The sequence below is a fragment of the Grus americana genome, chromosome 11, assembly GCF_028858705.1.
Source record: "Grus americana isolate bGruAme1 chromosome 11, bGruAme1.mat, whole genome shotgun sequence".
In the NCBI taxonomy this organism is placed as follows: Eukaryota; Metazoa; Chordata; class Aves; order Gruiformes; family Gruidae; genus Grus; species Grus americana.
The window spans coordinates 10,612,709-10,638,289 of NC_072862.1; the positions used below are offsets into that span (position 1 = coordinate 10,612,709).

At 36.7% G+C, this 25,581-nt stretch overlaps 1 protein-coding gene across 1 annotated transcript in view; it reads right to left on the minus strand.

Annotated features, from left to right (window-relative positions):
- The window catches only part of PRKAR2A (protein kinase cAMP-dependent type II regulatory subunit alpha), a 65,891-nt gene that overhangs the window by 26,743 nt on the left and 13,567 nt on the right, over positions 1-25,581 (minus strand). Inside the window, exon 2 of the mRNA XM_054837967.1 lies at positions 14,692-14,727. Within this exon, the coding sequence (XP_054693942.1) occupies positions 14,692-14,727 (36 nt within the window). The remainder of the gene's footprint in view (positions 1-14,691; positions 14,728-25,581) is intronic.

Sequence of the window (25,581 nt, forward strand, 5' to 3'; positions counted from 1 at the left end):
CATTTTGGACTTTGACTGACAGCTCTGATTGACAGGACTTTATTTACTTGCAGGCAGAGCTGTAACACTTAATGTAATGTATCTGTTGTGGGATGGTTAAAAAAAAGGCGGGGAGAGAAAATTTATTAATTCTGACCTCAAGCTTAAATTAATATTGTGATATGCTGGAAAGCCCACAGAAGGCTCTTCAGCCTACTCATAACAACCAACAGCATTTTCCAAATATTTTAAACCAAGGCTAATGCAAAGAAAAGGCGAACATTACGTCAACACCATCCTGTGGTTTATGTCACAATACGTCCAATTTTTCTTTCCACTGTTTTTAATTGGTGAATTACGTGCAGACGTCTGTACTGGTGAACATATTACCTGTCAAGATCTGCATGTCAGTCTTATCTTCAATATGTTTCATGTTATCTGTGTTCAAACAGCACTGCTGCTCTGTTTTCCTGACTGAGAACCACCCCTGCAACTACCCTAAACTCTGCCAACCCCTGTCAGAAACCTGTGGAAGTTGATTTCAGGACTCCTGAAGGTCTATCATTTGCAGGTTACAGTACAGCCAGTTCCAGTGAAAAGCCATTTGATCTTTCATCTTGATGGAGTGAAAACATACTTGCCCCACAATTTTACACGTGATTGAATTAACATTTTAACTATTTCAGTAGTCAGTAAAACAGATACTCCAAGGCAAGCTTATTCTCATAAGATTATCCTGAAGAAATGTGTTGCTAGCATCTTTTCAGACTCATTGGAAGAGCAGTTGGAAGGGATCTCTCTGAAAGACATCCAGTCCAACCTACCCCTTAAAGGGGAGCTATTTGCAATGCTAGATTAGGGCTGACCTGGGAACCTCCCTGGGTGAAGATTCCACATCTCTCTGGCTGACCTGCTCCACTGCTGCACCCCCATCCTGGGGAAGAAGTTTTTCTTAATGTACAACCTAAAGCTCACAAATACCTTGATATAAATTTGAAGTGACTTCTAAAATCACACTTTTCCTACGTGAGATTTTCAGCGCAACTCTGCCCTTGAGCAAACACTAAGCATGAATGTATCAGAGAGTTACATACAAGTGTGACACACCCCCCAATTACGTATTTCCAATACTACAGCTATATCAGCATATATCATGTAGACCAAGTTTCCTTTCAAATCTACCCACCTAGTTCAAATAGCTTTGGAACATAAAAAACAGTTTTCAATTTTAAGCAGCTTTAAGATAAAAAGAAATTCAGGCTTTTATCCTACCATCTACATTTGGTCTCTCTCAGCTTCTGCAGCTTCTACAGCTAGTTTAGCTTTCTCCTCATACAGCACCTTTTTTGGCTTTGAAGAACAGGCACATCTGTTAACACTTCTGAAGACTCAGAAATGATATAACTCAATCACTGCTTTGTTATGCAGGTGACAGCATCTGAAAGCAATAAAGATCTTTCTAGCTGCAGCAATGATGTAAGCAGTGGATGGGCGAGGGGAAAGCAAGGGGTGGGGAGAGAATGAGAAGCAGCAAGAAAAGTTTGCCAGTACAAACATCACCTTTGTTTATGCAAGTTTTAATCGCTCCCAAGATAATATTGTTCTGCAAAATATGCGTTTTGTCAAGATCAAAGTCCTTGCACTCTATGCAAATCTGCATAGTAGCGCAGCATTGAGCTCCCATAAGCAAATAAAGCCTTTGTGAGAAATGCATACCGTCCCCATAGTTGAGAGATCACCATTACTTTTTTTTTCAAAATAGCAGCCAAGAGGCTGAGGCCTGAAGACCTTCAGAAACACAAGAGGAGGAAAAAAATTCACATTGGACATGAAAATTCTGTGTTTTATGTAAGGTGAATGCATTGTTAGTTAGTATTTCTGTTGTTATTGGAAGAAGCAGCAAAGACATGCTCTCTCATATCCTCTGTGCAATTTTGGATAGCACCTTCTGTATACTTCAGAGTGAAATCCTATTCACTCGTCTTTACTTACAAGGCTGCATTACCTCCCATTGATGGTACGAGACCCATTAATGAAAATCCACCCAGAGTAGTACATGCAGAATAACTTTTACAGTTATTTATTCAGATCAGTAATCCTGCACTACATTTAAGGCTACATTCTTTGCATTTGAGCTTGCCAAAGCTTCAAACATTCTGTAAGTCTGTCTCTCAAGGGACAGATGCATAGCCTCTTCTGGGAGCACTATGCCAGCTGGAAAGGTGACCACTTCCAGCGGCTTGTCATTCCCTCTTTGACAGCTGAGTTGCTAAAGCAGGCACTTCCAAAACAATGTAGTCGAGATGAACTTAGGAAGCTTAAACAGAGTTTATACATAGGTCTTTGCTGGCACAGCTCAACGTGATTTTCTGCACTTGGGAAACAACTTCAAGTTTCCTCTCACTTGCGTTGCTGAGAGCTCAGAACTTTTTGGTTTAGAAATTGCACTTTGTTTCCTGAGCTAAAGATCTCACCATGTCAAAGCAGACGACAGATTCATACCTCGATCCAGCAAGTGGGAAACAGAACCTGCATCCATTTGCACCACCTGAACAATTTTCACTTTTATGACAGAATGAAAAGCGACACTGAAACCTGAAAAACAGTTTAAGTCATATGCAGGGAAATCAGCTGTTTCAGCCTTCAATTCACTAATGAGAACTGACTCAAATCAAATGTAAATTTTTAGTTCAAAAGAACATCATTGCGCCAGCCCAAAACTCAGATCGCAGGTCTTAAAATACTGGGCTTTCTCTTTTACTTTACATGCTACACGAAACTCTCCAGATGCAGGAGTACCCACAGCAGTACCACCTCCTGACTTCATTCTTAATTCTCAAAGAGAATAACTGAGACACAGCTTACAATGACTGGGACAACTGAGACAAGAGTTAGAACAACTGGGACTTAAACAAACAACGCCCCCTCAAATCTCTGTCAAATACCAATGCAGAATATTCAAAGACATAACCACTTGCATGCCCATATATGTAAAATCAAATGTAAGATTTTTCAGTTGAGAAATATTTAGAAATAATGAATTTAGGTGGCAAAAGAAAAGAATGGATTTTCAGTTCTGGAAATGGCTTCAAATTTCATTTAAAGTTAAAAGGAAATTAAAATAAAATCAACCCGGTTTTTCACAGGCAGAATTATTCTGCGTTACAGATGAACTATGAAGATACAAAGTCACTCAGTACGGCTGTGCCAAACCAGCTCAGTCCAGCAAGGATTATAGGTTCAGGCACAGCTCTGCACATGGTCCCAAAGCCTGCTCAGGTGGGGAAGCTGCACAGATCATTTTGTCAGGCAAAGCAGCCTATGAGACACTGATAAGCCTGTAAGGCCCTAAAACCCAGCACTGCCTCTCTGTACTGTTGCACATACACAGCAACAGGTAACTTAGGGGCAGAAAGGTGAATTCACCTGGCTTACCCAAAGCTTTGCTTATACCCTTTATTCAACTTGAAAACGCCCATCTCTGATGGGGACATGAGCAATATTTCTCAAGGCCCACTACTTTAACAGAGTAGTAAAACTGAGATCACAGGCAGAGCTTGAAAGGAACTGGATGATGTATGACAGTGCTCACTATCCTTGCCTTTAGAAACCTTTGATAACCGTTCCCTCAGAATGATTACGTCCTTTCCAGTAGTAGTATTATCTAAATCAGACTTCTCCAGCTTGTTTTCCTTCCAACATATCAAGACAGAAATGCAACAGTTCCAGTGACAATGGCTTGTGATAACACTAATGTCAGTGTCACGCACTCCTACTTCATGCTACATTTCAGTCATGAGTTCAGAACAGACTGCTTAATCAATTATAAATGCCACCTTTTATGATGTTTTTCTTTGCAGGAAATCCAGATCTAAATGCACAGACATCTTTTCTCCCAAGATGCATAAGTACAGGCAATATAATAAGCCCTTTAAAATTATGACGAGTGGTTGACAACTATTTCCATATGTACATTTGTTTTATATAATCTGAATGCATTTGTCAAATATTTTTAGTAAATTCATATAGATTAATAAAAGTGTTTATTTAAAAGGCTTTATCATCAGATATAGAGTAAAACAATTTAGACAATGCATTACAGCAGAACAGCCATTAAAATGATACAGCCACAAATTAATTTTTTTTTTCCACTACAGGAAGATTTGGCAAAGTATTTAAAATTACATTTCCCTAGGGGCAAACAAGAACTTTCATGATGAAAGACCTAGAATAACAAAATAAATAATCACAGTCTCTTTTAGATTTATATCTTTATGTAGATATAATGAAAGCATTACAATGCAGACAATACTGCTTCAATGAGATTTTGAAGACAAACATAAAGCACTTTAACTTATGATACAATGCATTCCTACTTTATTATTATTTCTAGGTAGGCTTTGTTCAGGGTTTGGTTTTTTGTTTTGTTTTGCTTAACTCCTTCTGCAGCATGTAGTATCTAGCATGGAAACCGCCCCAAGTTTACTGACAGGCCTTGCTTTGCCGCAGCCACCCCACACATGGCGGGGCATGCAGCACTAGATGGCTGTTTATTGTTGTATTTGCTTTACACAGTTGCAGTTGTTGAATTACATAGAGACACAACTTCTACTTAATACCTTTACGTATGACTTATGCAAAGTGCTTAGCTTAGCCTTCCACTTTACGTGCTCACAAGTGGTTAAAGGGCCATACCCTCCCACCTCACAGAAGCCAGGTGCTGGAGAATAATAATAGTAAAGTCATGAGGCTACTTTGTTTCATAGAATAAAACACTGGCAAAAATAACGGAATAAAATGCTTCTAGAGTGTCTAAATACACATTTGTGCATACACTCCAATAATTCTACATAATTCCTAGACTGTAATTTTTCATAATTTGAAATACTACAATTTACAGAGGCCTTATCGTGAAAGCACTCTGTAGGTAAAATACAGCACTCTCCTATACAGCTGGAGAAGCCAAGGGACAAGATTACCTCATTTCACAGAAATCATCTAAGTAAGCCACAACTAGGGCTCCTGCACTTTTGGCTTCCATGTCTCTATTGATAGCAGTAGAGCCCAGTATCCATCAGACACCAGTGTGCTCTGGACCTTGTAGAAAGAGATGAGTCTGTGTGAAAAATAAAAACAACAAAAAGCTTTCCATCATGGTAGAGGACTAATTAAAAATAAGAAAGCTTTCCATGTGGCAATATCAAAGGAGTTCACATATCTGACATGATAACAACCAAACCCAAAATATTACCCTTTAGATCGTACACAGTAATTTAAAATTTGCTACTTCTGTTTCCAACTCCCTTTGCTACATTTAAACAAAAATCTTAAAACAGCAGCAAGGTATTTTAGAGTTACACATGATTATTCTGTGTGGTGCAGCCTGAGAAATTAAAATGAAGCAAGCTTTATTCTTGCAAGTTAAGAAATCAGAAGACTGAAATGGATAAACATGCTGCTGACCTTGTTCAAGCCGCCTAAGAGAGCCTTACCGATGAGATAGTCATCCATAAAAAAGGTCTCCTGGAAAACATGATGCTACTACTATTTCAGAGCACCCAGCTTCACAATTGTAGAAGTAAGCCTTCTGCTTTAATGATCTTCTGTTTTAGCCCATCACATAAATCTTACCACATTTCTAAATGGTTATATAACCAAGGCAGCTAAAACCAGAAATTAAGCACCAAAAATGTTTATATGCCTGATAAAGTATCACTGTGTTTATCTCAGTTATAAACAGCATGGAGAATGTTCGTTTTTCATGCAGTTCACATCAAAACACCGCAAGTTCCAAGAAATGGCTCAAATATATACCTTAAAAAAAAGGCATGTATCGTACAGGCTTTTAGTTGCAAACAGTAGATAGGAACGATAGTCTAGCTGAGGAATAAAACAGAAAAAAGTGTTTCCCAGTCTAGAAATAAGACATTTTCTTTCAGTTTCCAGGCCAAGGCATTTTTTGTTTTTATACTCACAATTCTGATATGTGAATTGCCAAACCTGCAATAAGGCACCTAATATTTTAAAAGTACCCCAACACCCTGGAAAAAAGTACACTGAAGCACTTGTATGTTAGAGCAAAGTAGATATTTAGCAACAAAAGTTACCCACACCTTTCTGACATCTATCACAACAGAAAATTGGAGGATGCCAAAGTGGTAGAAGGCATTTCTGAAATTAATGGTTCAGCAACTGAGATATGACTTTTAAAGATTTCTAGAGAATGTCCAAATAGATTAAAAGTCCAGTTACCCCTAATGGGACAAGCATTGCCTATTTACCTGGAGCAACCCTGAACAATACAAAACCAGTATGGTTTTGACAGAAAATGACTGTGTGCAGAGCAACAATGTGGAAGTCCCCAGATCCCTGTGCTTTGAAACAACTGCCTCCCATCCTGGCACGCAGGCAAAGCAGGGAATACAGAAACTTACTGTCCAATCCCTTGAAGGAAAAACAAAACCAAAAACCAGAAAACAGCAAGTACCCCCATTTCTGTGCAGCTACTGAGGAACTTGGATGCCCTGGTGATTGTTAGTAATGGGGAAGGCATAACTGATTTGATGCAACTCATCTTCAGGATGAGTCAACTCTTGACTTTAGCAGCTCACTGAACAAGTGGATCTCATTTACAGGAAATACACAGTTAAAGTAGTCTGGCAAAAGACTAGTATTAGGCAGAACTTCATCAGTTTGAAGTTGTGTGCTTTATTTATAAGCACTTCTATGTTTTTCCATTACAGAAGATTAGTGAGTTGAAGAAGATTACACTCCTTCCTATCCCAAATTTTGGAGACAGGGGAAAAACATTATTGCAGACATGGTAATCTGCATCAGGTGAGTGCTCCAGGCAGCCACATACCCATGCACAAGCCATCTCCCAAAGTCAAGCCTTGATTTATAAAGTCTGTCTTTAAATGACAGCACTATAAAAGTGCTCACAGTAATTCCTGACTGAGATTGCTTTAAACCCATTACATTCCCTGCAGCTAGTTTTTAGCATGCTGACTAAAGCTTTGCATTATTTGGAGTACACACAGTCTCATCAAGGTCTTCTGGTGTTAAAAATGACTCAGTGAAGTTTCTGAAAATACATGGAATATCCTTTCATATTTAAATCAGGTACATTTAAACTTTTCTGTTCTACATGGACCATTCAATCCATTTCACATTTAATCTGAAGTTACAGCAACCTTAACTTGCCATGAGTGTGTTAATCAGTACAAGAGCATAACATCTATGACTTTGTCTAAAACTTTATATTAAAAAAGGATAAAGCACAGTTATTTATTCACAAGAAAAACGCAAAGCACGTCTAACTCACAAGGTCATTCCAAATACATACATCACAGCACCATGTTTTGTACGAAGTATAAAACTGCCTTTTCAGCCTGTATTGTGACCTGCATTTTGAGGTTTCCTCCAGTGTGTTTGCTTTCAGTTTCTTGTGCACAACAAACCATGTGGGAATATTTTCATTTGGGCTTTAATTCCCATGTTAAAAACCCACTTGGGCTCAAAAAAAAAAAAAAAGCAATTCTCCTCTTTTCCATTTCACCTCAAAAACAAAATTAAAATCCAATCCAACAAAAAGTGAGAGAATGAAATTTGATTTAAAAGAATCAGCTGAAGGCTGATATTTTCAAAAGTATTTATGTATCTAAAGATACTGATTAGCATTTATGTAAGCTTTTAAAAGACCTTTAATGTAAAAGAATTAATGAAAGTTACTCACCTGCACCTTTTGCCACCTGAATACTTTTGAAAAACTGGTCCTTATTGCATTCATTGTTTAATAAACATGCATAGCTATACCTTATTCTCCCAATTAATAAAAAAAGAATTTGAGTTAAAATATTTCACTTCAGATGAACAACTTTTAAATCATTATGTAACACTATAAGCATGAACGATTATTTAGAAAGAATAAATCAAAAAAAGGAGGAAAACTGAATCAATTCTATTCCACTGTAGCACTTATATTCACTTATATTTGCATTGAGTAGATTGCAATACCTGGTCAGATGAAATCTGATCCACTGACTTAAGTTTTAAATAAGGATGCTCATTGAGTGTTGTATTTCTCTTTATGTCATTAAAAAACCCTAGCAATTATAATCAGAATTATTCACAATAGTGTGAAATCCAAGTAATTGTGAAGTCACAACTGTTTAATTTCCAAAAATAAGCTTTTCATTATTCACTGAATGCCAATTACATGCCAAGAATTTTTAAATAAGTCCCAATATTGCAAACAGAGAAAACAAGCTTTTTTTTTGTTTTGTTTAACGAATAATGATTCAGGCACTTTCTTACAGGAGAGCACCCACACAATTTATCACCACTTTCATCTGTCATCCCACACACTTGGCTTTTGCTCATATCAACATTTTTCAAAATGAATTATTCTCCCTCTAGTTATGATACCAGTTTTGCAATCATTAGGGCTAGCAAAAAATGATAGAAGCATCAGGTTGCTGAAATGGGAAAGCTGTTTGTGCCATTTGTAAAAATGTGAATTTTTGAAGTCAAAAGTCTCTTACAATTTATCATCTGCCTGAAGACCTTTCAGCAGAAGTTATTATGCCATCAGTTTTGTAAGATGGTGAATAATCAATATAGAAATTCATTAAATAGCTACAAGAGAAGAAACCAGATCATGAGTTTCAACTCATCCTCTGATAATCAGATAGTCTGGTAAGTAGAAAGCAAAGAGAATGGCACAGAGAAAGTTAGTCACTCGGTCTTCCTCCCTTGATGATTTGAAGTGGTGAGATTTTATCACTGAAGTAGTGGATAGTATCCTGCAAGAGAAAATACTCAAAACAACCTTGTAAAAAGAGTCTTGCTTCTCACTTCATTGCTACTATCTAGATGTCCTAATTTAACAGGATCCCAAAACTGTATTCTTTACCAAATACTAACATGCTGCATGACAATAATTAATATAAAAGCTTTCTTAGAAAATTATTTTTTAAAGCTGTCATTTTAAAAGGCTAAAAGCTACTAAAAAGATTTTACTATGCATAATATTATCATAGCCTGACATCTCAACTTGCCAGAGTGTGAAGAAAATACTGTACCTCACTAGAAAGCCCAGAGAGATATCAAACTTTAACAACTCCTCTACTTTATGAGATGATTGCTCATCTTTGGTAAGAGCCAGAAGAATGAAGAGTTGAAGGTAAAGAGTCCCCCATTGTCAAAATGGAGAACCACCAGTGAGTCTGAAGTACCAACTGACATACAGACATCTTATGCAAGCTCACTTTATGAGGAAAGAAAAAGCCAGAAACTGTCAGGGGACAAAGAGAAACGTCAAAAATACTGATTCCAAACCCAACATTTGTTGGAGACACTGACAATGTTAAATGTCAGCATCCCCAACAATATTAATGTTTGCTATACACACAAAAACAGGATTCAGTAACATTTAAACAAAATCATCATCTACATATGTAAACATTTATTCAGCAATCATATCTCAGGAGAGGGCTTAGCACCTGATTCCAGGGACAGCAGATTTGATCTTTCTGACTTAACCAAGTCTCTGCTGAAAGCTGTCCTACCAAAGAGACTAACTGAAGCAAGTCTTGTTCATTTTATATTAACATGAAAACAGGCACAGATCCTGAGAGTCACGTTACTTTGCTGGTATAAAAACATTAGGGAAATAACTATCATATATTGCTTCCTGAGATTATATAATTCAGTTATTCTGCTTGAATGTGAAAACCATAATCCCATTCCTCTACCACAGAGACCAAAAGAAGATTGAGGAGGGAGTACACGTATATGCAAGAGAGATAAATTATATCAGGTCACTCAGATAAGTAGAAATAATTGGAGAAAAGAGATTAAAACCTTCTGTCACACATGTATGGTATGGGTGTCATATTTTGCCAGATTTTTTTTCTATCCCACGAAGAAGTCAGCAAATCTGCTGAGGAGTGGGTGTTCTATGGAATGAATCAAAGGTGTCTAGAAATGGCAATACAGAAATCTAGCAAAAAAACCTTTACTTTTCTGAAACATGCTAAAACTAAAAAAGAAGAAACTATGCCCAAGTGAGACTGTAGTAGGCGTCACACTCTTCATTCCAAAACCTCAATTAACTTTCATTCACATACTGCCAGGAACAAAACTCTCCTCAATGTTACATATCAGTTGTTATAGTGGGACAAATACCAATGCTCTCTTGCCTCTAGCTTTGAAATAGTATTATTACTTGATAAAGGAGGTATCATTGATTTCTCCCACCTCCCTGCACCCTGTAGTCACTAACCAAGGGCTGAGATACTCACTGGTATTCTCTGCAGTCTCTTTCACTACAGAAAAGGAAGTGACTAACAAAATAAAGTTTCTCAGGAGCCCCTATGCTTGAAGGAAGATTGAGAAACGTAATCAAGCAAGTATGAATTTCAACGCAGTCCAGTTCTTGGGAGGAAGGAATCTGTATGGTTTTCAGGCCATCCAAACCAAGCCTGGGCAGACTGAGTCAGTCAGCAAGCCGTGTAACGCGAGTTATTCACACTAGCAGAAGGCTCAGACATTGCTAATTCACTTAAAGCAGCAGTGAAATTGCCCATGGCACCACAGTCTATGGCATCCTATAGCTAGGAGATTTTAAAATTAGTGGGTTGTTTTGGGGTTTGGGTTTTGGTTGTTTTTTTTTTTCATTTCTACATAGGGATAGCTTATGATTTTGCAAAGAGAAGATTATTTTAATTAAGCCACCAGCTTGTATACAAATTAGAACTGACTGACACAATCCTTGGGGCTTGTGTGCACGCCATGGAACCTCAACACGTTACATGGCCAAACATGCTATACACAAGGAATCTATTCATTAGATAAATTTCTAGGGGAACATCAAGCTCTCATTTCTTTCTCCCTCCTAGCATTTCCTGGAAAAGGCTGTTTCTCTTCATAAGAACACTACTTTACCACTCTGCACTTCTATAAATAACTCCATGAACATGATTAGATAAGTTCCCCTTTTCCAGGATGACCCTCCTGCACAGTCTATGGAGTTTCTCACTATCCCACCCACGGGCTGCTGCTTTGCTGGCTGAATCTCTGACCAGCACACAAAGCCACGTTTCTCTGGTCAAGAAGCGAACGGGATTCCCTGCAGAGCCTTTATGGCTGTTGAACCGCCTGGAAGACTTTAATGCCAATCAAGCCAACACCATCCCTCCCCTCAGGGAACACATCAGCCTAGGAGATGAGTAAGTAGCAAACGTTGCAGAAACAGGGAGCATAACTGAGCAGAATTGATCCCTATGTTCTCTGTACTGCAGAGTGAGAAAGAAGCAGTATGTTAGAATATGCTATTATCACTTATGGAATATGAAAGCAGTATCATCACTTTTGGTCAATGATTTGAGAAATGTAGAAATAAAATTCATTCTTCTTTTGGATAAAAAGAATATGAACAAGGTATGTTTTAATGTACAACAAGGTCAGCCAGCTTGACCTTTCTAATAAATTACCATTTCTCAAGCAGCTTTAAGTCCCGATTTCTTGGGAGTGTTTTACTGAGGTACCGCATAGGCTAGAAGTAAACTAATTTGCTCAAAGTTTTCAAAAAGCACAAAAATAAACTTCCTGAACAATTCTTGCTGTGTGTCAGAAAACTTATGGAATGACAGCTAAACATTTACAATCATGAAAGCAATATTTGCTAGTACAGTCAAGAGCCCCAGGTTTAGATAACTAAAAATGAACACCTAAATGAAAATTCAGTAATCATTACAACAGCGTTTTTTCTATGGGTTTATGTATCCTTAGAATTTGCAGTAGTGCACTAAGGGAATGATGATCATCGTGTTACCTTTAGGCAGCTAATCACAGCTGACCAGGAGTAAACACTCCAGATTTAATATTGAGGACATTAATCAAGCAGTTTAAAAGAGATTCTGTAACTGCTATGTATAAGAGAGGGTCATAAACAATTGTTAGTGTCCAAGAACACACATCTAGTCGAATTGCTTACCAACATTATAATTAGCCTGTCATATGTACAAATGCAGACAATTACTTTATCATCTTTTCCTTTAATTAGAATTGTATTTTTTCTAACTTTCATTCTTGAACTACTGAACAATGACAGCAGTGCCATAATTCCCTAGACAGCCAAATGCTTAACAGAAAAGAAAAATTCTTCCTTGAATTTTCTTTTCTTCACTATGTCCAATATCAGTGTTTAAATTTTTCTACTATTCTATTCTTCCAGAGTACTGGACAGTTACAATTTTGTGCATGTAAATCTTGATAGCAGCAAACCATTTAGCTCCGCTCTTCACTCCCCTTACAAACATACGCTGCACTGGAAACATAACAATAGCCGGTAGGACTCACAAGGCTCAACACAGACTAGCAGAAACAACTTCTGAATAGAAGACCAGAAAAGAGTATACTAAATGCAATTGCAAGTGTATGCCAGCTTTTCTTCTCCATGGTTTGTTCTGCTTTACCTAATTAGTTAAAAACAGATATATTTAGATACTACACTGAGTAATCCATAATGCAATGTTTGTTTGTTTTATAAAGAAAAAAGAAATCCTACAAAATTTCAGAATGAAAAGTTTCTTAAAACCTAACACATCTAACAAGGAAATCAAATCAAATTCAGAGCACCAAAACCAACAATTCAGTTGCTCATTTTATGCAGCAGGGTTCAATAACCTAGGAGAACCCAGCCAGTCTTGTTCCTATTTGGGTAACTTCTTGACAGACACAGCAGGTAAGGAGTGAAGAAAGAAAGGGGGGGGGAAACCACCACACAAAACAAAACAAAAACCAACACACCCCCACCCTCCCAAGCCAGGCAGTTTCTGTACTTTTCCTGCCAAGAGAAAGAAAATGGCGTCTGCTTGTATATGCCTAGGTGCTGTTTGCATCTCTTTTGCATTTTAACAAATACCACACTGATCATGACCTGGTCAGTGTATATAAAGTGAAGAAAAAAATATTTTTATTGTGAAGAGTATTTACACACAGTACTAAAATATACATATTCTATTAATGTTTGTCTCCATGAGAATTCTAACATGTATTGTAAACTCTGAATTATTCTAGCTCTTCTTGGAGCAGCAGTGTTATTAAGCATCTAAACAGTTCTCCTTAATCTAATTGCATGAGTTAGCAATTCAATTTTACATTTGCCATTTAGTTGTTCACATTAACCTTTAGACCCCTTCAATGAAGCAACCTGTTTTTTAACTAAGAGTAGCTCAGTACTATGAGAGCACAAATATTATATTTCAGCAAAGATTCAACAAGATTACAACTACCATCTGATTAGGCTCAATTTTTTAACTTTGGGAATAATTCAGCCTTTATTTAAATTTAAACCTGATTACAAACTTCTCGTTTGTAAGATTTCACTCTGTCAACAGGTTCCATTAAACTAATGCTAATTAAACTAATCCATATTAGTTTAATTAGCAGAGAAGTGAAAATGTCTCAGGACTCTCCAGATTAAGATACTCTACAATGTATGACTTCCAATATTTACTATCAGAGTATCAAACTCCATCAATTCACGATACAGTTTTGTCTTGCCTAAATTTCTCATGTAATAATATACCAAAACTACCAGCACTGTCAATTTTTAAAAGTTATTAAGTTCTCATTACACTCACAATTACTTACACATAGTGGCATAAATACACAGTCATACCCAGGCAACTAGTAGCAAAGCAACTGAACTGTATAAGGACATTTTGTACATAAAATTAAACAAGTATTTATCTCATATATTTATATACCATATAAATATATATACATTATCAACAATGCCCCATCATGACTATCATGCCAAAGAATGTGTCAGATAATACACACAAGTTACAAACTGAGTAGAGTTGAAATGAAAACCAGAGAGAAAACACTGAACACACTGGCATTTCCACAGACATTTTTCAAATCAGAACCATAATGACTTTCTAGACCAGCTAAATGTTACAATTAAATATCTGAAGAAAAAACATAACATATGCAAAGCAATCCACACTGCACTTTGAATGAAAAAATAATACAATATCTTCTCATCTACACATACCATTTTGTTCACATGATACTGTTCAAAAGCAACTTTAAAAAGAATTTGTTGGGAGTAACTGCTACTCATTAAAGCATTTAATATTGGTGAAGATAGAAAACAAACAGAAAAGTATGATCTGTGTCTCCAGAACAAGTGAACAGCCAAAAATCCAACAACTTTAAATATCAGTTGTACAAACAAGGGTCTAAAACAATACAAAGAGGGGACACCCCCAACCGCCCCATATTTCTGTATTCTAACCAGAGATAAAATTCTCAGCAACATGGAAGATTAGGAGATGTGTTCCAGCAGAAAGAAGCTGCCACTTTTTCAATTCACTGCAAAGCAAGCCTTTGCCAAAACTACTACATTGCATAAAAGTTCTGGGAAGTTTTTCTGGACAGAATCATTGCTACTGCTGAAGTTGATTTAATAGTCTGTAATCACCCACAGAACTGTTTTGTAAACTATTCTCAATGTGTTGCCTACTAGTTTCTACAGTGAATTAAGAAATTCTCATTATTTCAAATAAAAATACTGCAAGAAGTATGAGAAATAAGGCAATGACAAAAACTAAAGGTAATTTTTAATGTAACTCCTTTAGTAAAACACACATTTCAAAACTTTTTCAGAAACATTAAATTCTTAAAAGTAAATCATACCTGATACTCTTCTGTTGTATCGGTTAACAACTGGAGCTGCAAAATAAACAAATGAAAATTACAAATGCTATTTATTATTACAAATTCAAAGTAATCATATTCAATAATCATGATACATTTTTACTACACAAAACCCACATAAATCTCTTTTAAAAAAAAAAATGCTTCAATATAAAGCTTTCATCCACTTACTTGCCAGCCAATGAGTGTTTATTCAAAGTTAAAACGTTATTTTCCAGAAGGCCATTATATGCTAGGATTGAGGGTAAGCAGTTTTGGGTTTTTTTTACCCAATTCTGAAAAAAAAGATACCTCTACAGAGATTATCCAATCTTAACCCAGCCCACTTAGCATTATTACAAAACATCAAAAGCTGATGGAACTTCTTAGCTAAACCATTCTATACTCCTACACAACACTGGCCTTGTAACTGTTCAGGCGGTGCTCCCATACTAACTCCAGTCATTTATCCTTGACCAAGGCTATCTTCCATAAGGGCAGACATTTAAACTGAAAAATTCTGAGCTGGAGGATCCATTGTTTCATTGCTTCTTTGTTCCTGTTGTTAGGTATACAAGGTATTTAAACTTGATCTCTAATTCGGGATGAACTTCCTGACTTTCACTATTCACATACATGTCGACAGTAAGCCAACCTTTAGTAAACAGTGTTCTTTCCCCCTTTCACCAAGTTACTGTCTTTGTGAATTGCCTCAGTCTCAATGCAAAAAAAAAAAATCAACTTCACCCAGAACAAAACCAAAACACTATGCTCCCCTGCACCACTAACAACCAAAGTAATTTTATTCTGAATGCTTCACGCTTTCCCATTCCTCTTCCCCCTCAACAGATAATTGCATTTTTCCTGATACAACCAGTGACCTTTCTATTCCATTCTTTAAACATTTAAGAATGAGATCAGCCTTTATAACACATCAGAGCATATGCATCACAGAGCCAGATTTATTAAACGCATGCTACCAAAATCCTAATGATGATTTCAGCAGTTAGAAACTTTTGAGTATCTCAGCACCACCAGAATATGAAGAACAATGCTTTCTTAAGCAAATACACAAGAACTCAGCTTCTTTGAGCATTTACAACTACCCTGTGTTTATATTAAAACACATAACTGAGAATAATACCAGAAAAACAAGATCAAAATTATTATTGCATATTCTTTTGTAATGATAAAGGAAATAAGAAGAAAGAAGAGTTGGGGGGCAGGGAGGGAACAGGCTAAGTCCATAGAGTTTTCAGCCAAATCTATCAACACAGAGACAATGTTCAGCTTAACAAGCAGCTAAGGATCAAAAGCAAGATTATTTTGAATTTTACAATTTAGATCAAGACCTAAACTTCTGTAACACAGCATAATCCTTATAAAAATAACATTGACGCAGTGTTTCAGACATCAAGCTTGAAGAGGTTCAAAACACTGAATGATAAACCTTAGAATTCAAGAAATGCTGTTTTCAAACCTTTAAGCCATTTTTGACAGCAGCAACCCTTCCTGCAAATAAGGGCAGCATATATTGCACTTGTCAAAGCACACCATGGATGCAAGAAGTTTACATCACCTTAAGGGGAGGCAGGCATTTGGAACAGATATCCATTCTGGTTTATTAAACAAACGGCAAACTCATGCAACTCCCTGAACTGAAAACGTTCATACATTTTGCCCTGTTCTTAACTTTCCCACATGGGCCTGCCTGTGGCGACCAGTTGCAACAGAATACTGCTCTAGACATTCATCTGCCCTGCACCAGTACATTCATTCTTATCTCTAGTTTATTGAGCTGGTTTAACTGAGTAACTAACTCAAAGTTGGCAAGCAAATTCGGACCTTAAGAAATAGGAGAACTCACTTCGTATCTAGAGACACAGACAAACGCCTACCAGTTCTAAGATACTGAAGAGCAAGAGGACCAAATTAAATTAGTTCATTTTGCACTACAAAATTATTTATTACAAGAGAAATACTAAATACAAAACATTATTTGATAAGTTTGCAGTAAAAGCACCTCATCTAGGTCATAACAGTTTCAGTTAAATGGTTAACTAGTCTCATATACAGATTCAGATACTTTTAGTCAACACCGTTAGTAAGTAAATACATGATTTTATTTCAGACACTGTCTTAAACACGCAGTCTTTCTTCTTCACCTTTTAACTACTAGACCCATTTCTTACTCATGTTTAAGAATAACAGAACTAATATACTACAGAAAACTCTGGCATGCTTTGAGTACCATAGGAAAAAAAATCCACATTTCAAAGACTATAGCTTCTTTTAGAATCTTGATTATTTTATTCCATGGCAGGGTTTAGTGTCATCAAAATGGCATCAAGTTTTCCATAGTGTTAAAAATGAGAAAAAACATAACCTTTTAAGGACAGTTAAGTTAAGAGAGCACTATTATTCTGCCTCCACAAAGCTTTTAAGATTAAAATGATAGTTTGCTTTTCTTACATCAGTGACAGTTTTAACATGTATAAAATTTCAGGTTCACTTTAATATGTTGTAAGAAGATGATTATTTTTATGCTAAAGAGATAGAATCTGACGTTTCCTACTACAGAAGATAGCATTTTCTTTTGTTCCGGCTTACCAATGAAAAGCTCTCTTTGTTTATGACTATTTTCAGTATTGCACAGGCAGTATAGCCACTCCTATGGCATCCTTGTGTTTTGTCATTAGAAGTACATGGAGAAAAGCCTGGCATCAAGGACTGCTGAGAGAACAACTCATGAAGGTCCCACATACACCTAGATTAGTCAATGGACAGATTCCAAAATATTAGCTGGGGCGGAAGGGAATAATGCATTTATGGTTAACCCAGCCTATTTCCTAGAGTGAACACTAACCTCTTACACCAGCACAGCCATCAGAGCACACCTCTGCCTACACTGTAAGAACACCACAATGAAACCAGCACACCAGCCTGGTAGCACTCAGTAGAGCTGGTATCTTCAACACTAAAAAGAAATTGTTGCTTTGAAGCAGGAAACAATTCTTTTTTGTATCCACATTCAAAATTTCCCTCCTGCACACCAACGGGCCATGTCTCAGGCCAGTTATATATTAATTGCAGAAAATACAATGAGAGTAAAAGATTTTGCTGCAAGGTGATTGTATAGCAAACTCTCCATTATGTCAAAACCTCAGGTACCGCAGTATTCAAGTTCAAAATGTCTTATACCCTTGGCACAGTCCCTGCTTTTACTTGGCTTATGGGAGCCAAGACCCAGTAATTGGGTAAACACAACAGAAACTGAGGAAAATTAAACCATTGTACCAGAAGAGACCAAAACAGCCCAATTTCCTCCCTGGCAGCCAAAGGCGAGTGACGCCGGCAGTGGAAAGGCAGATCAAGTTGTGCATTCCACAGTTTTGCCAGACTCAGGACAGCAATCCTACTCCACTGTTTAAGAAAAATCAGAGATGTCTGCTGAACACGTGTGTATTTTCAATACTGTCCTGAGGCACAGACTGAACTAAGCGCTACATCGGAACACTTAACAAGGGCTCTTTCAGATTGACAAAATTACAGGTTTCTGGCTGTAGGATTCTTCTTTATTTACAACTGCAATTTCTAGAACGAGTCAGGTCTCTTGTTCAAATAGTATTTGAACTATTTGGTCTCTAGTTCAAATACTTATTAAATAAGTAGTTATCGTTTCATGTCAGTATCATTTAACCTTACTCATCATTCTCCTTTTCCTGCACTTGGAAAAAAGAAAAAAAAATACACAACAGAAGAGTGGGCATTCATTCATATATCAATGAATGCCACATGCATACCAGAAACACTCAAAGACAACACATATAAAGGTGCTCAGCTTCCCAATTTCAAAGACATTTTATACTACTTTCAATCAGCTAACTCTGCAAAAATTAGTCACATACATATTTGCTAATAAAAGACTGCAGAGCCTTTCTTCCTCAAAGTAAAGGTATGTCATTTCATTTATTTAATAAAAAATATTTTAATCATTTGTATAAATAAATCAATACTGTACATTCTGTTAGTTAAACTGACAAATGTACCTTATCTCAAACAGCAAACAGGACTACTGCCATGCAGCTATTCTAAAACTTGTTAGTGGCTCCATTTGGGTTTCTCACTTGAAAAATTAGGGATATAAATCTCAGAAACAGAGACTGGTATGTGATAATGCTGGGAACCATTGACCTCAAATATCGATTTTTTTAACTATTTTTTTAAAATACTTTCCAAAAGTGAAAAAACAGGAATTTCTCCAATATTCTTCAGTTTGCTTTGGCATTGAGATTTTCTTTGAAATATCTGAAGCTGGATTTTGGCTCACCATGCTTAACTTACAAGAGTTCTGACTACGGTTATAGGCAGATGTTAAAAGTCAGCCCCACAGGTGAAAAAGTATTTAAAAGAAAAAGGACACAAACATTACTTTTTTTTTTTTTACCCCTGCTTTCAAAACCAAACCAACAATTAAAGTATTTAAGCCAAAAAAGTGACAGGAAGGAAAATCATTCTCCAATTTTACAAATCAGATCTAAAAAGAAAGCTTTTCCTACAGCATGTGGGATCCCTTCTTTGTCAGTGTACTGAAAAGTGACTGGTAAAACACACCAGCAAGCTTTTTAAAAGTTACACTACTACCAGAATAATAAGTTATTTCTCTGTACTACTCATAAGCATTGTAACGTTACAGAACACGCTAAAGCTTGAAATAAACATAAAAATTACAACAATCATTCTCCCAGCTATTGCTATCCTCTTCTTACACATACTAAGAACATTACTTTCTTACAGAAAGGATAAATAAAACTCAAAAGATCAGTTCAGGGTCACAGGAAAAAAATTCAGGGACAAACGAAGAACTGACATTCCAGGCACAAGCTTAGAGTACTAGATGTTACCACTGTGTACTGGATACCTTGAAAACTTAGTTTCTCTTCCTCCACAAACCCTTTGCTTTTCATGAGGACCTGTGAACACTTCCCAATTACAACTGGGGGGGGGGGGAAATCCCCACATGCTGATTGTTTTCTGATACCGAATACAATTTATAGCAGCAGACTAAGTTAAGCTATTGTGCACATAAATATTTAATAGAGATCTTTCGCGTAACACTCAAAGCAACTCAACAATTTTTTGAAGGTTTCCTGATGAAAGATGGAGCAAAGTTTATAACAGGTTGCATAAATTCAGTAGTAGAGTACTCAGAGCTCACAGAGCATAGGCATAAAATACCAGCTTTATTAAAACAAATTAGCAGAAATCAGTGATTTCCAGAGTACTTGCCCATCGAATCATGGCACAAAATCATCCTACGTGAACAGAGACAAAATGAGAAACAGAGTGTAAACTGTTCTTATTTAACAAGTCAATTAAGATTATCCAAACAACATGTGAGTTGACACTATAAACTATTAAAGCTGAAATAGCAGAAGCAGAGTGGAGTATAAATCTGAGGCGTGACTGTCTCTATGGAATGTTGTATCAAGTTACGATAAGGAAGTGCTAGACTACAGCTGTCAAACTGTTTTTCTACACACCAAGATGTTAATGGACTTACATAATATGAACCATTGCAACTGTGAAAAAATTTAAAGATTCAAGTATCAACTTTTTAGCATTACTTTTTAATTACTAGAAATCCTATAACAGAAACAAGACTTTCATCATCAGATATGCAATCATACTTTAATAAATGCAAATCTGAAATTGTTTTTCAACAAGAAAGTACAATAATGGGGTTCCCTGTCACTATTACTAATATAATAGTTCCGTATCCATGATTTCCTTCAGGATGTCCCTGCTGGATAGTGGCAAATTCCACTAACCCTTCCAGATCAGTGCTTGATAAGGTGGGGACTGTGAGTGGGGCTACAGACTACTACAATTTTTCCCCAGAGGCCATTCTGGAACCTTACAGTCCACATGGCAACGTTTCTTTCAGAAAAGCAAAAGACAGAAATGGACGAGAGTTTTACAGGTACCAATTTATTTTTTTTTTTTTTACCTTCTATTCCCACCCCCCACCCCAGAAGAGGATGGAAACTCAGAACCTGGTTAGAGACAGGCAGGAGAGATTCTGATGGTGTCAACTGAAGCATGCCAGATATTTGGAGGAAGACAAAAGGTCAGGGAACACTAGGGAGGGAGCGAGTTCTTTCACAGGACATACAGAGGGAGCATGGAAAATTTTAAAAAAAAGCGCAGAAAAATGGAAACTGTGGTCCAGGATTGTCTGTGTACACAACATACTTTTCTGTAAGAGAGACTTTTACATCTATTAAGTTGGAAAACAATATTAAAAATTACATTGATATTAAATACTGTTTTCCTCTCTGCTACAGGAGAGGTAATAGAGGCATAGATACCTTTTCATTCCAAATATTTAAAAATAGCTCTCATCAGTAGCAAGAGAGAATAAAACATAAAAACAAAGTAACAACACATCCTGGTCTCCAATTTAATTGATTTTTTTTTTATTTGGATTTAAAAATCACTGACACAAAATGGAAAAACACTATCAGGAACCCCTGATCCTTGCTTTCAGAGCTTTTTTAAGAACCCCTCTGATAGAAAGAATGTAATAAATACTTCTGAAGGAAAAAGTTCAGTCAACAAGCAAGGCATCTATGTCAGTTAAAAAAGATGTTTTACGAAGTTATTAAAGCTGTTGTGCTATTTTGGTTTGGCTTTTTTTTTTTTAAAGAGAGAATAAAAATTAATATGCACTTTGAAATGGGCAGACTTTAAATAGCTGATAAATTCAAGAAAATTATAAATCTTTACTTGACTCTGTGAAAGAAATTTGGGGGGAATGTCTGGTTATAACATCTTAGTTCAAAACTGCTATTAAGAGTTTTGTTTGTTTTGAATTAAAGATACGTTAGAAAAATGTATCACTATTTCAATAGTCTTATTCCACAACTGAATTTGAACACTCAGGCATGGTACTATTTTGATTATGTTTCTCAGCAGATATTAATTCAATACCAAAAAGGACCATGACCCTATTACGCAATGAACCCTGCTCTCAGAATTCAGGAGTTAATACAGCCTGATGGAAGCCTAAGTACAGGAGAATGAATGCCTATCAAGCAGCACTCCGTATTATCTGACATTGCAATGGCATGACCCACACAGCGCTCTCTTATTTCTTGCCGATACGTTTCAGAGATCTAGCCAAACACAGCACTTTTTTTTTCGTCAATTTTTTGAGAGTAATCTATATTATGAAGATCAAAGAGACAGCAATAAGGCATGCACTTGCTTTACAGACTTGAAATCAGAGAAATTCCCACTGCTAAGGTACAGTCTCAGCTGAAAGGACACATTTCACAGTGATTAAAGATATAACCGTATGCTGATACTACAACAGAGATTGTTAGGGACTGAAATGAAAGACTTGGGTATTTTTTCAAGGATTAGAAAGACAAAATTATACACTGCACAGAAAAGGAAGGATGCTGCAAAGAACTAGCAGAGTTAAGAAGCAACTGACAAATCTTCAAAGTATTGTCAGAAGAGGCAAGACACTGGAGGGTACAGCAAAGCAAAACGAAAAAGGGAAATGTGCTTGGGCTTTAGGAGCAAGCTTATAGAGGAAGGCATTTCAGAGACAGGGAACCAAAAGAGCCACATTAGTAATAGCACAAAAGTTTTAAGAGCCAGTATGACATTAGGCTTACAAACCCAACATTAAGTAGATGATAAAAAGTAAAGATCCTGAATGTATTTGGAAGTGACTTTCATAGGGATTCTCTGAAAATGAAAAAGCCAGAAAGGGTCAAAGATGAGTATGAGACTAGAGAGTAACAGAAACGTCACATCAAGGAGAAATAACTCCAAATTTCCTTAAAATAAGTGCTTCATACAGGAAAAAAGATAGTTGCATCTTATCTAGGGAACCATGAGGCATTTCCCAATCAGTAAGAAACACGGGCAACTCACCCTCATGTCTAGGTGCCGTGGCAAAGAAAGGACAGCCTCTTCCTTTTCCAAGTCACTTGACTCTTCCCTTCTATCTTACTATTTACCAGTGCCAGGGAAATGGCCCCCAGACCTGTGGTCTGGGATAACATCATCAAAACCAGCCAAATGATGTCCAGACACAGCTCTTCCTCATGCTGACCATACCCGCTCACTGCTGTGCTCTCCCAAACCTCACGGGCAATTCTGCTCTACGTCTCACTGTGGTCTAGATTTTAAAAACACTCCTATCAAATTAGTATTATCCTCAGGAATAGTACACAGCCAACTTCTCTGAAAGTATGCATACATCACTGAAGTCTTTATACCAGGCCAGTGACTTTGAGAGAAATATTAGCCAGGTAATATAAATGCCATACCCAAACACAATGCAAATGTAGATCTGGGGGAAAGTCTTCATTAAAGTGATATGGATGAAGTGGAAAATGCTATCGCTGGCACTGGCTTTAGAGTTTACACAGCCTCAGGTATAAGCTATTGTAAAATTAAGTATGAACAGGGTGGGAGACAAGCATGTCACAGCTATGGAAACAACACTAGTGAGTGAAACAGTCTGGATTTATGTATTGCACACCTCCACTTACTGCCTTTTCTATAACCTCTTCCACCTGTACATAACCACTCACTCCCTTCTCACACACCTGCATTCTGCCTGAGAGGGTCAGACAACTGCAGCAGCAAAGAGTAAAGTTACAATTCCCACTTACATAGAAACCCTTCTACTTTCCGTTTCAATACCACACTTACCCTGTTATTTCCAAGACTTTTAATATATTCCTACTACCAAGGCTTTACTCCATATCCTCAAGGAATTACCATGGAAGCATGGCATATACTTAAGTAATTAATCCACACACTTTCACAGCTGGATTGCTGCTGTTTTCTGAAAGCTAACTTTGGGTTTGCAACACCTACATTACAGTGCACCACTGGTATTCTTGTTGCTCACTTCATTTCCCAGTTTTATACTACTCCTCCTATCCACAATGAACTTTTCCTAAGTAACATTTTCAAATTCCAATTAAATACATGCACCTATATATACATTTACACAGCCTTTCTCAATTAACAACTCCTCAAATAACTCATAGACATCCTACATTTCAACTATTATCTAGTGCCTCATATCTGTCCTTTAGGCAGAGGCATATTTTAAGGCATAGCAAATGTTGCATGCGTTCCTAATATTTTTCTAGGTACATTTGGCATTTAAGACAACTTCAATAAAGCATAATGCCATGTTTTTATTTGGATGCATAATAAAGATTTGATTTCCTCCTATATGTAAAGAAAGATGATGACGATGATTCTTGTGGTTTAGCAATTAAAAACAAAGAAAAAAGGAATAATTTTGACTGCCTTTCAGTTTCCACCAGAAACCCAACCTTAATTTTACATTCACTGCATTGTATTTTAAAGAGATTCCATCTGCTCTGTCTGTAGTACACATTAATATTCAGAAGACATCTGCAGTGTGCAGACCAAGCTTTTAATTGGAATCATGTCACAGCTACCATCACACAACACTGAATGTAAATGTTGGCTATCTGCACTTGGCAGCTGCTTGGCAGGCTTATTATAAAGTCCTACTGAGACTGATAGTGTCTTTAAATAATGCAGTATCAGGACATAAAAGGTATCTTGAAAAATCAAATATTTACTATTATGAAACAGTTTTACAATGCCATCCATACCTAATACAGTTTACTAGCACCTTAAACTACTTATAAGCAAAATATTGTTTATATTCAGCCAGAATTTTCAAAGAGAATCAACAAATTGATACAACTGAACACTCATGTCTTTCATTATGATAGATATTTAAGCAAATTTAACATGTACACAAAAGAGGACAAAGAAAACTGAATTTCAGTGCAACCGAAATTGTGTAGCAAAGCTCAAAGCATTTATAAAAATCTAAAACTCGATCATTGCTAAGCATGTAAAAGCACCTGAATAAAAGAATTCAATTAACAGGTGTGCTTAGTGATTTAAGACACTTTCCTACAACATCAGACTAATTATTCTAGAACGAACAATATACTTACCTTTTTTAAAGAAAAAAACCCACTAAGTTAAAAGCATCATCATTTGTTTCAAATCCTTGCCAAACCACGGTAACATAAAATTACATTTTCCCAATCATCTATGTATTTTCAGCTTGTACTGTTCTGTAAGCTTCTGACAAATGGGGCAGTGATCAGCAATCCATATGGAGAAAAGCATGTGTGTATATATAAACACAAACTAAAGTTATCTGTCCAATACAAGCAACTAGTTGTTACACCAAACTGATCTTATACATGTTGCAAGTTATTTAAATCTTATCAGTAGGTAAAAGGGACATAGGAACTCTTAGAACAGCAACGCTTGCTTTTCATGAAATACACATTTTCTTGGGGAATTTGCCTTCCACTGTTTTGCCACAGTATCATAATAAATACTTTTCCACAAATCTAACAGAACTCCAAGACCATAGCTTGTGAAGATATGGGTATGTTGTCACAACAATAATTACACAAGTAGAGACAACATAAGAACAGAAAGTCATCGTGATCCAACTGCTCTAACTCTAGTGCCCTTCTCCGACAGCCTAATTGGCTTAAAGGATATCGCTTGGCTTCAGTACAGCTTCCAATGCAAATAAGTGAATTACGCAGAAGAGGAAGACACAATTGCTTGTGCTCAGGGCATACCTACATAGTCAGTCTCAAGCCTGTACTTGCACATCTACTACCCTTTCAGAATACATTATGGTGGAAGGGCAACAAAGAAAAAAAAAAAATCAGAGGACAGAGCAAGGTTTCAGTCCCAGACCTAAGCACACAACCAGCTGATCGATGACCACAAGTTGTCACAGCACTTGCAGTCTGTATCAGTGCAAAGGAAAACAGGGTTTGT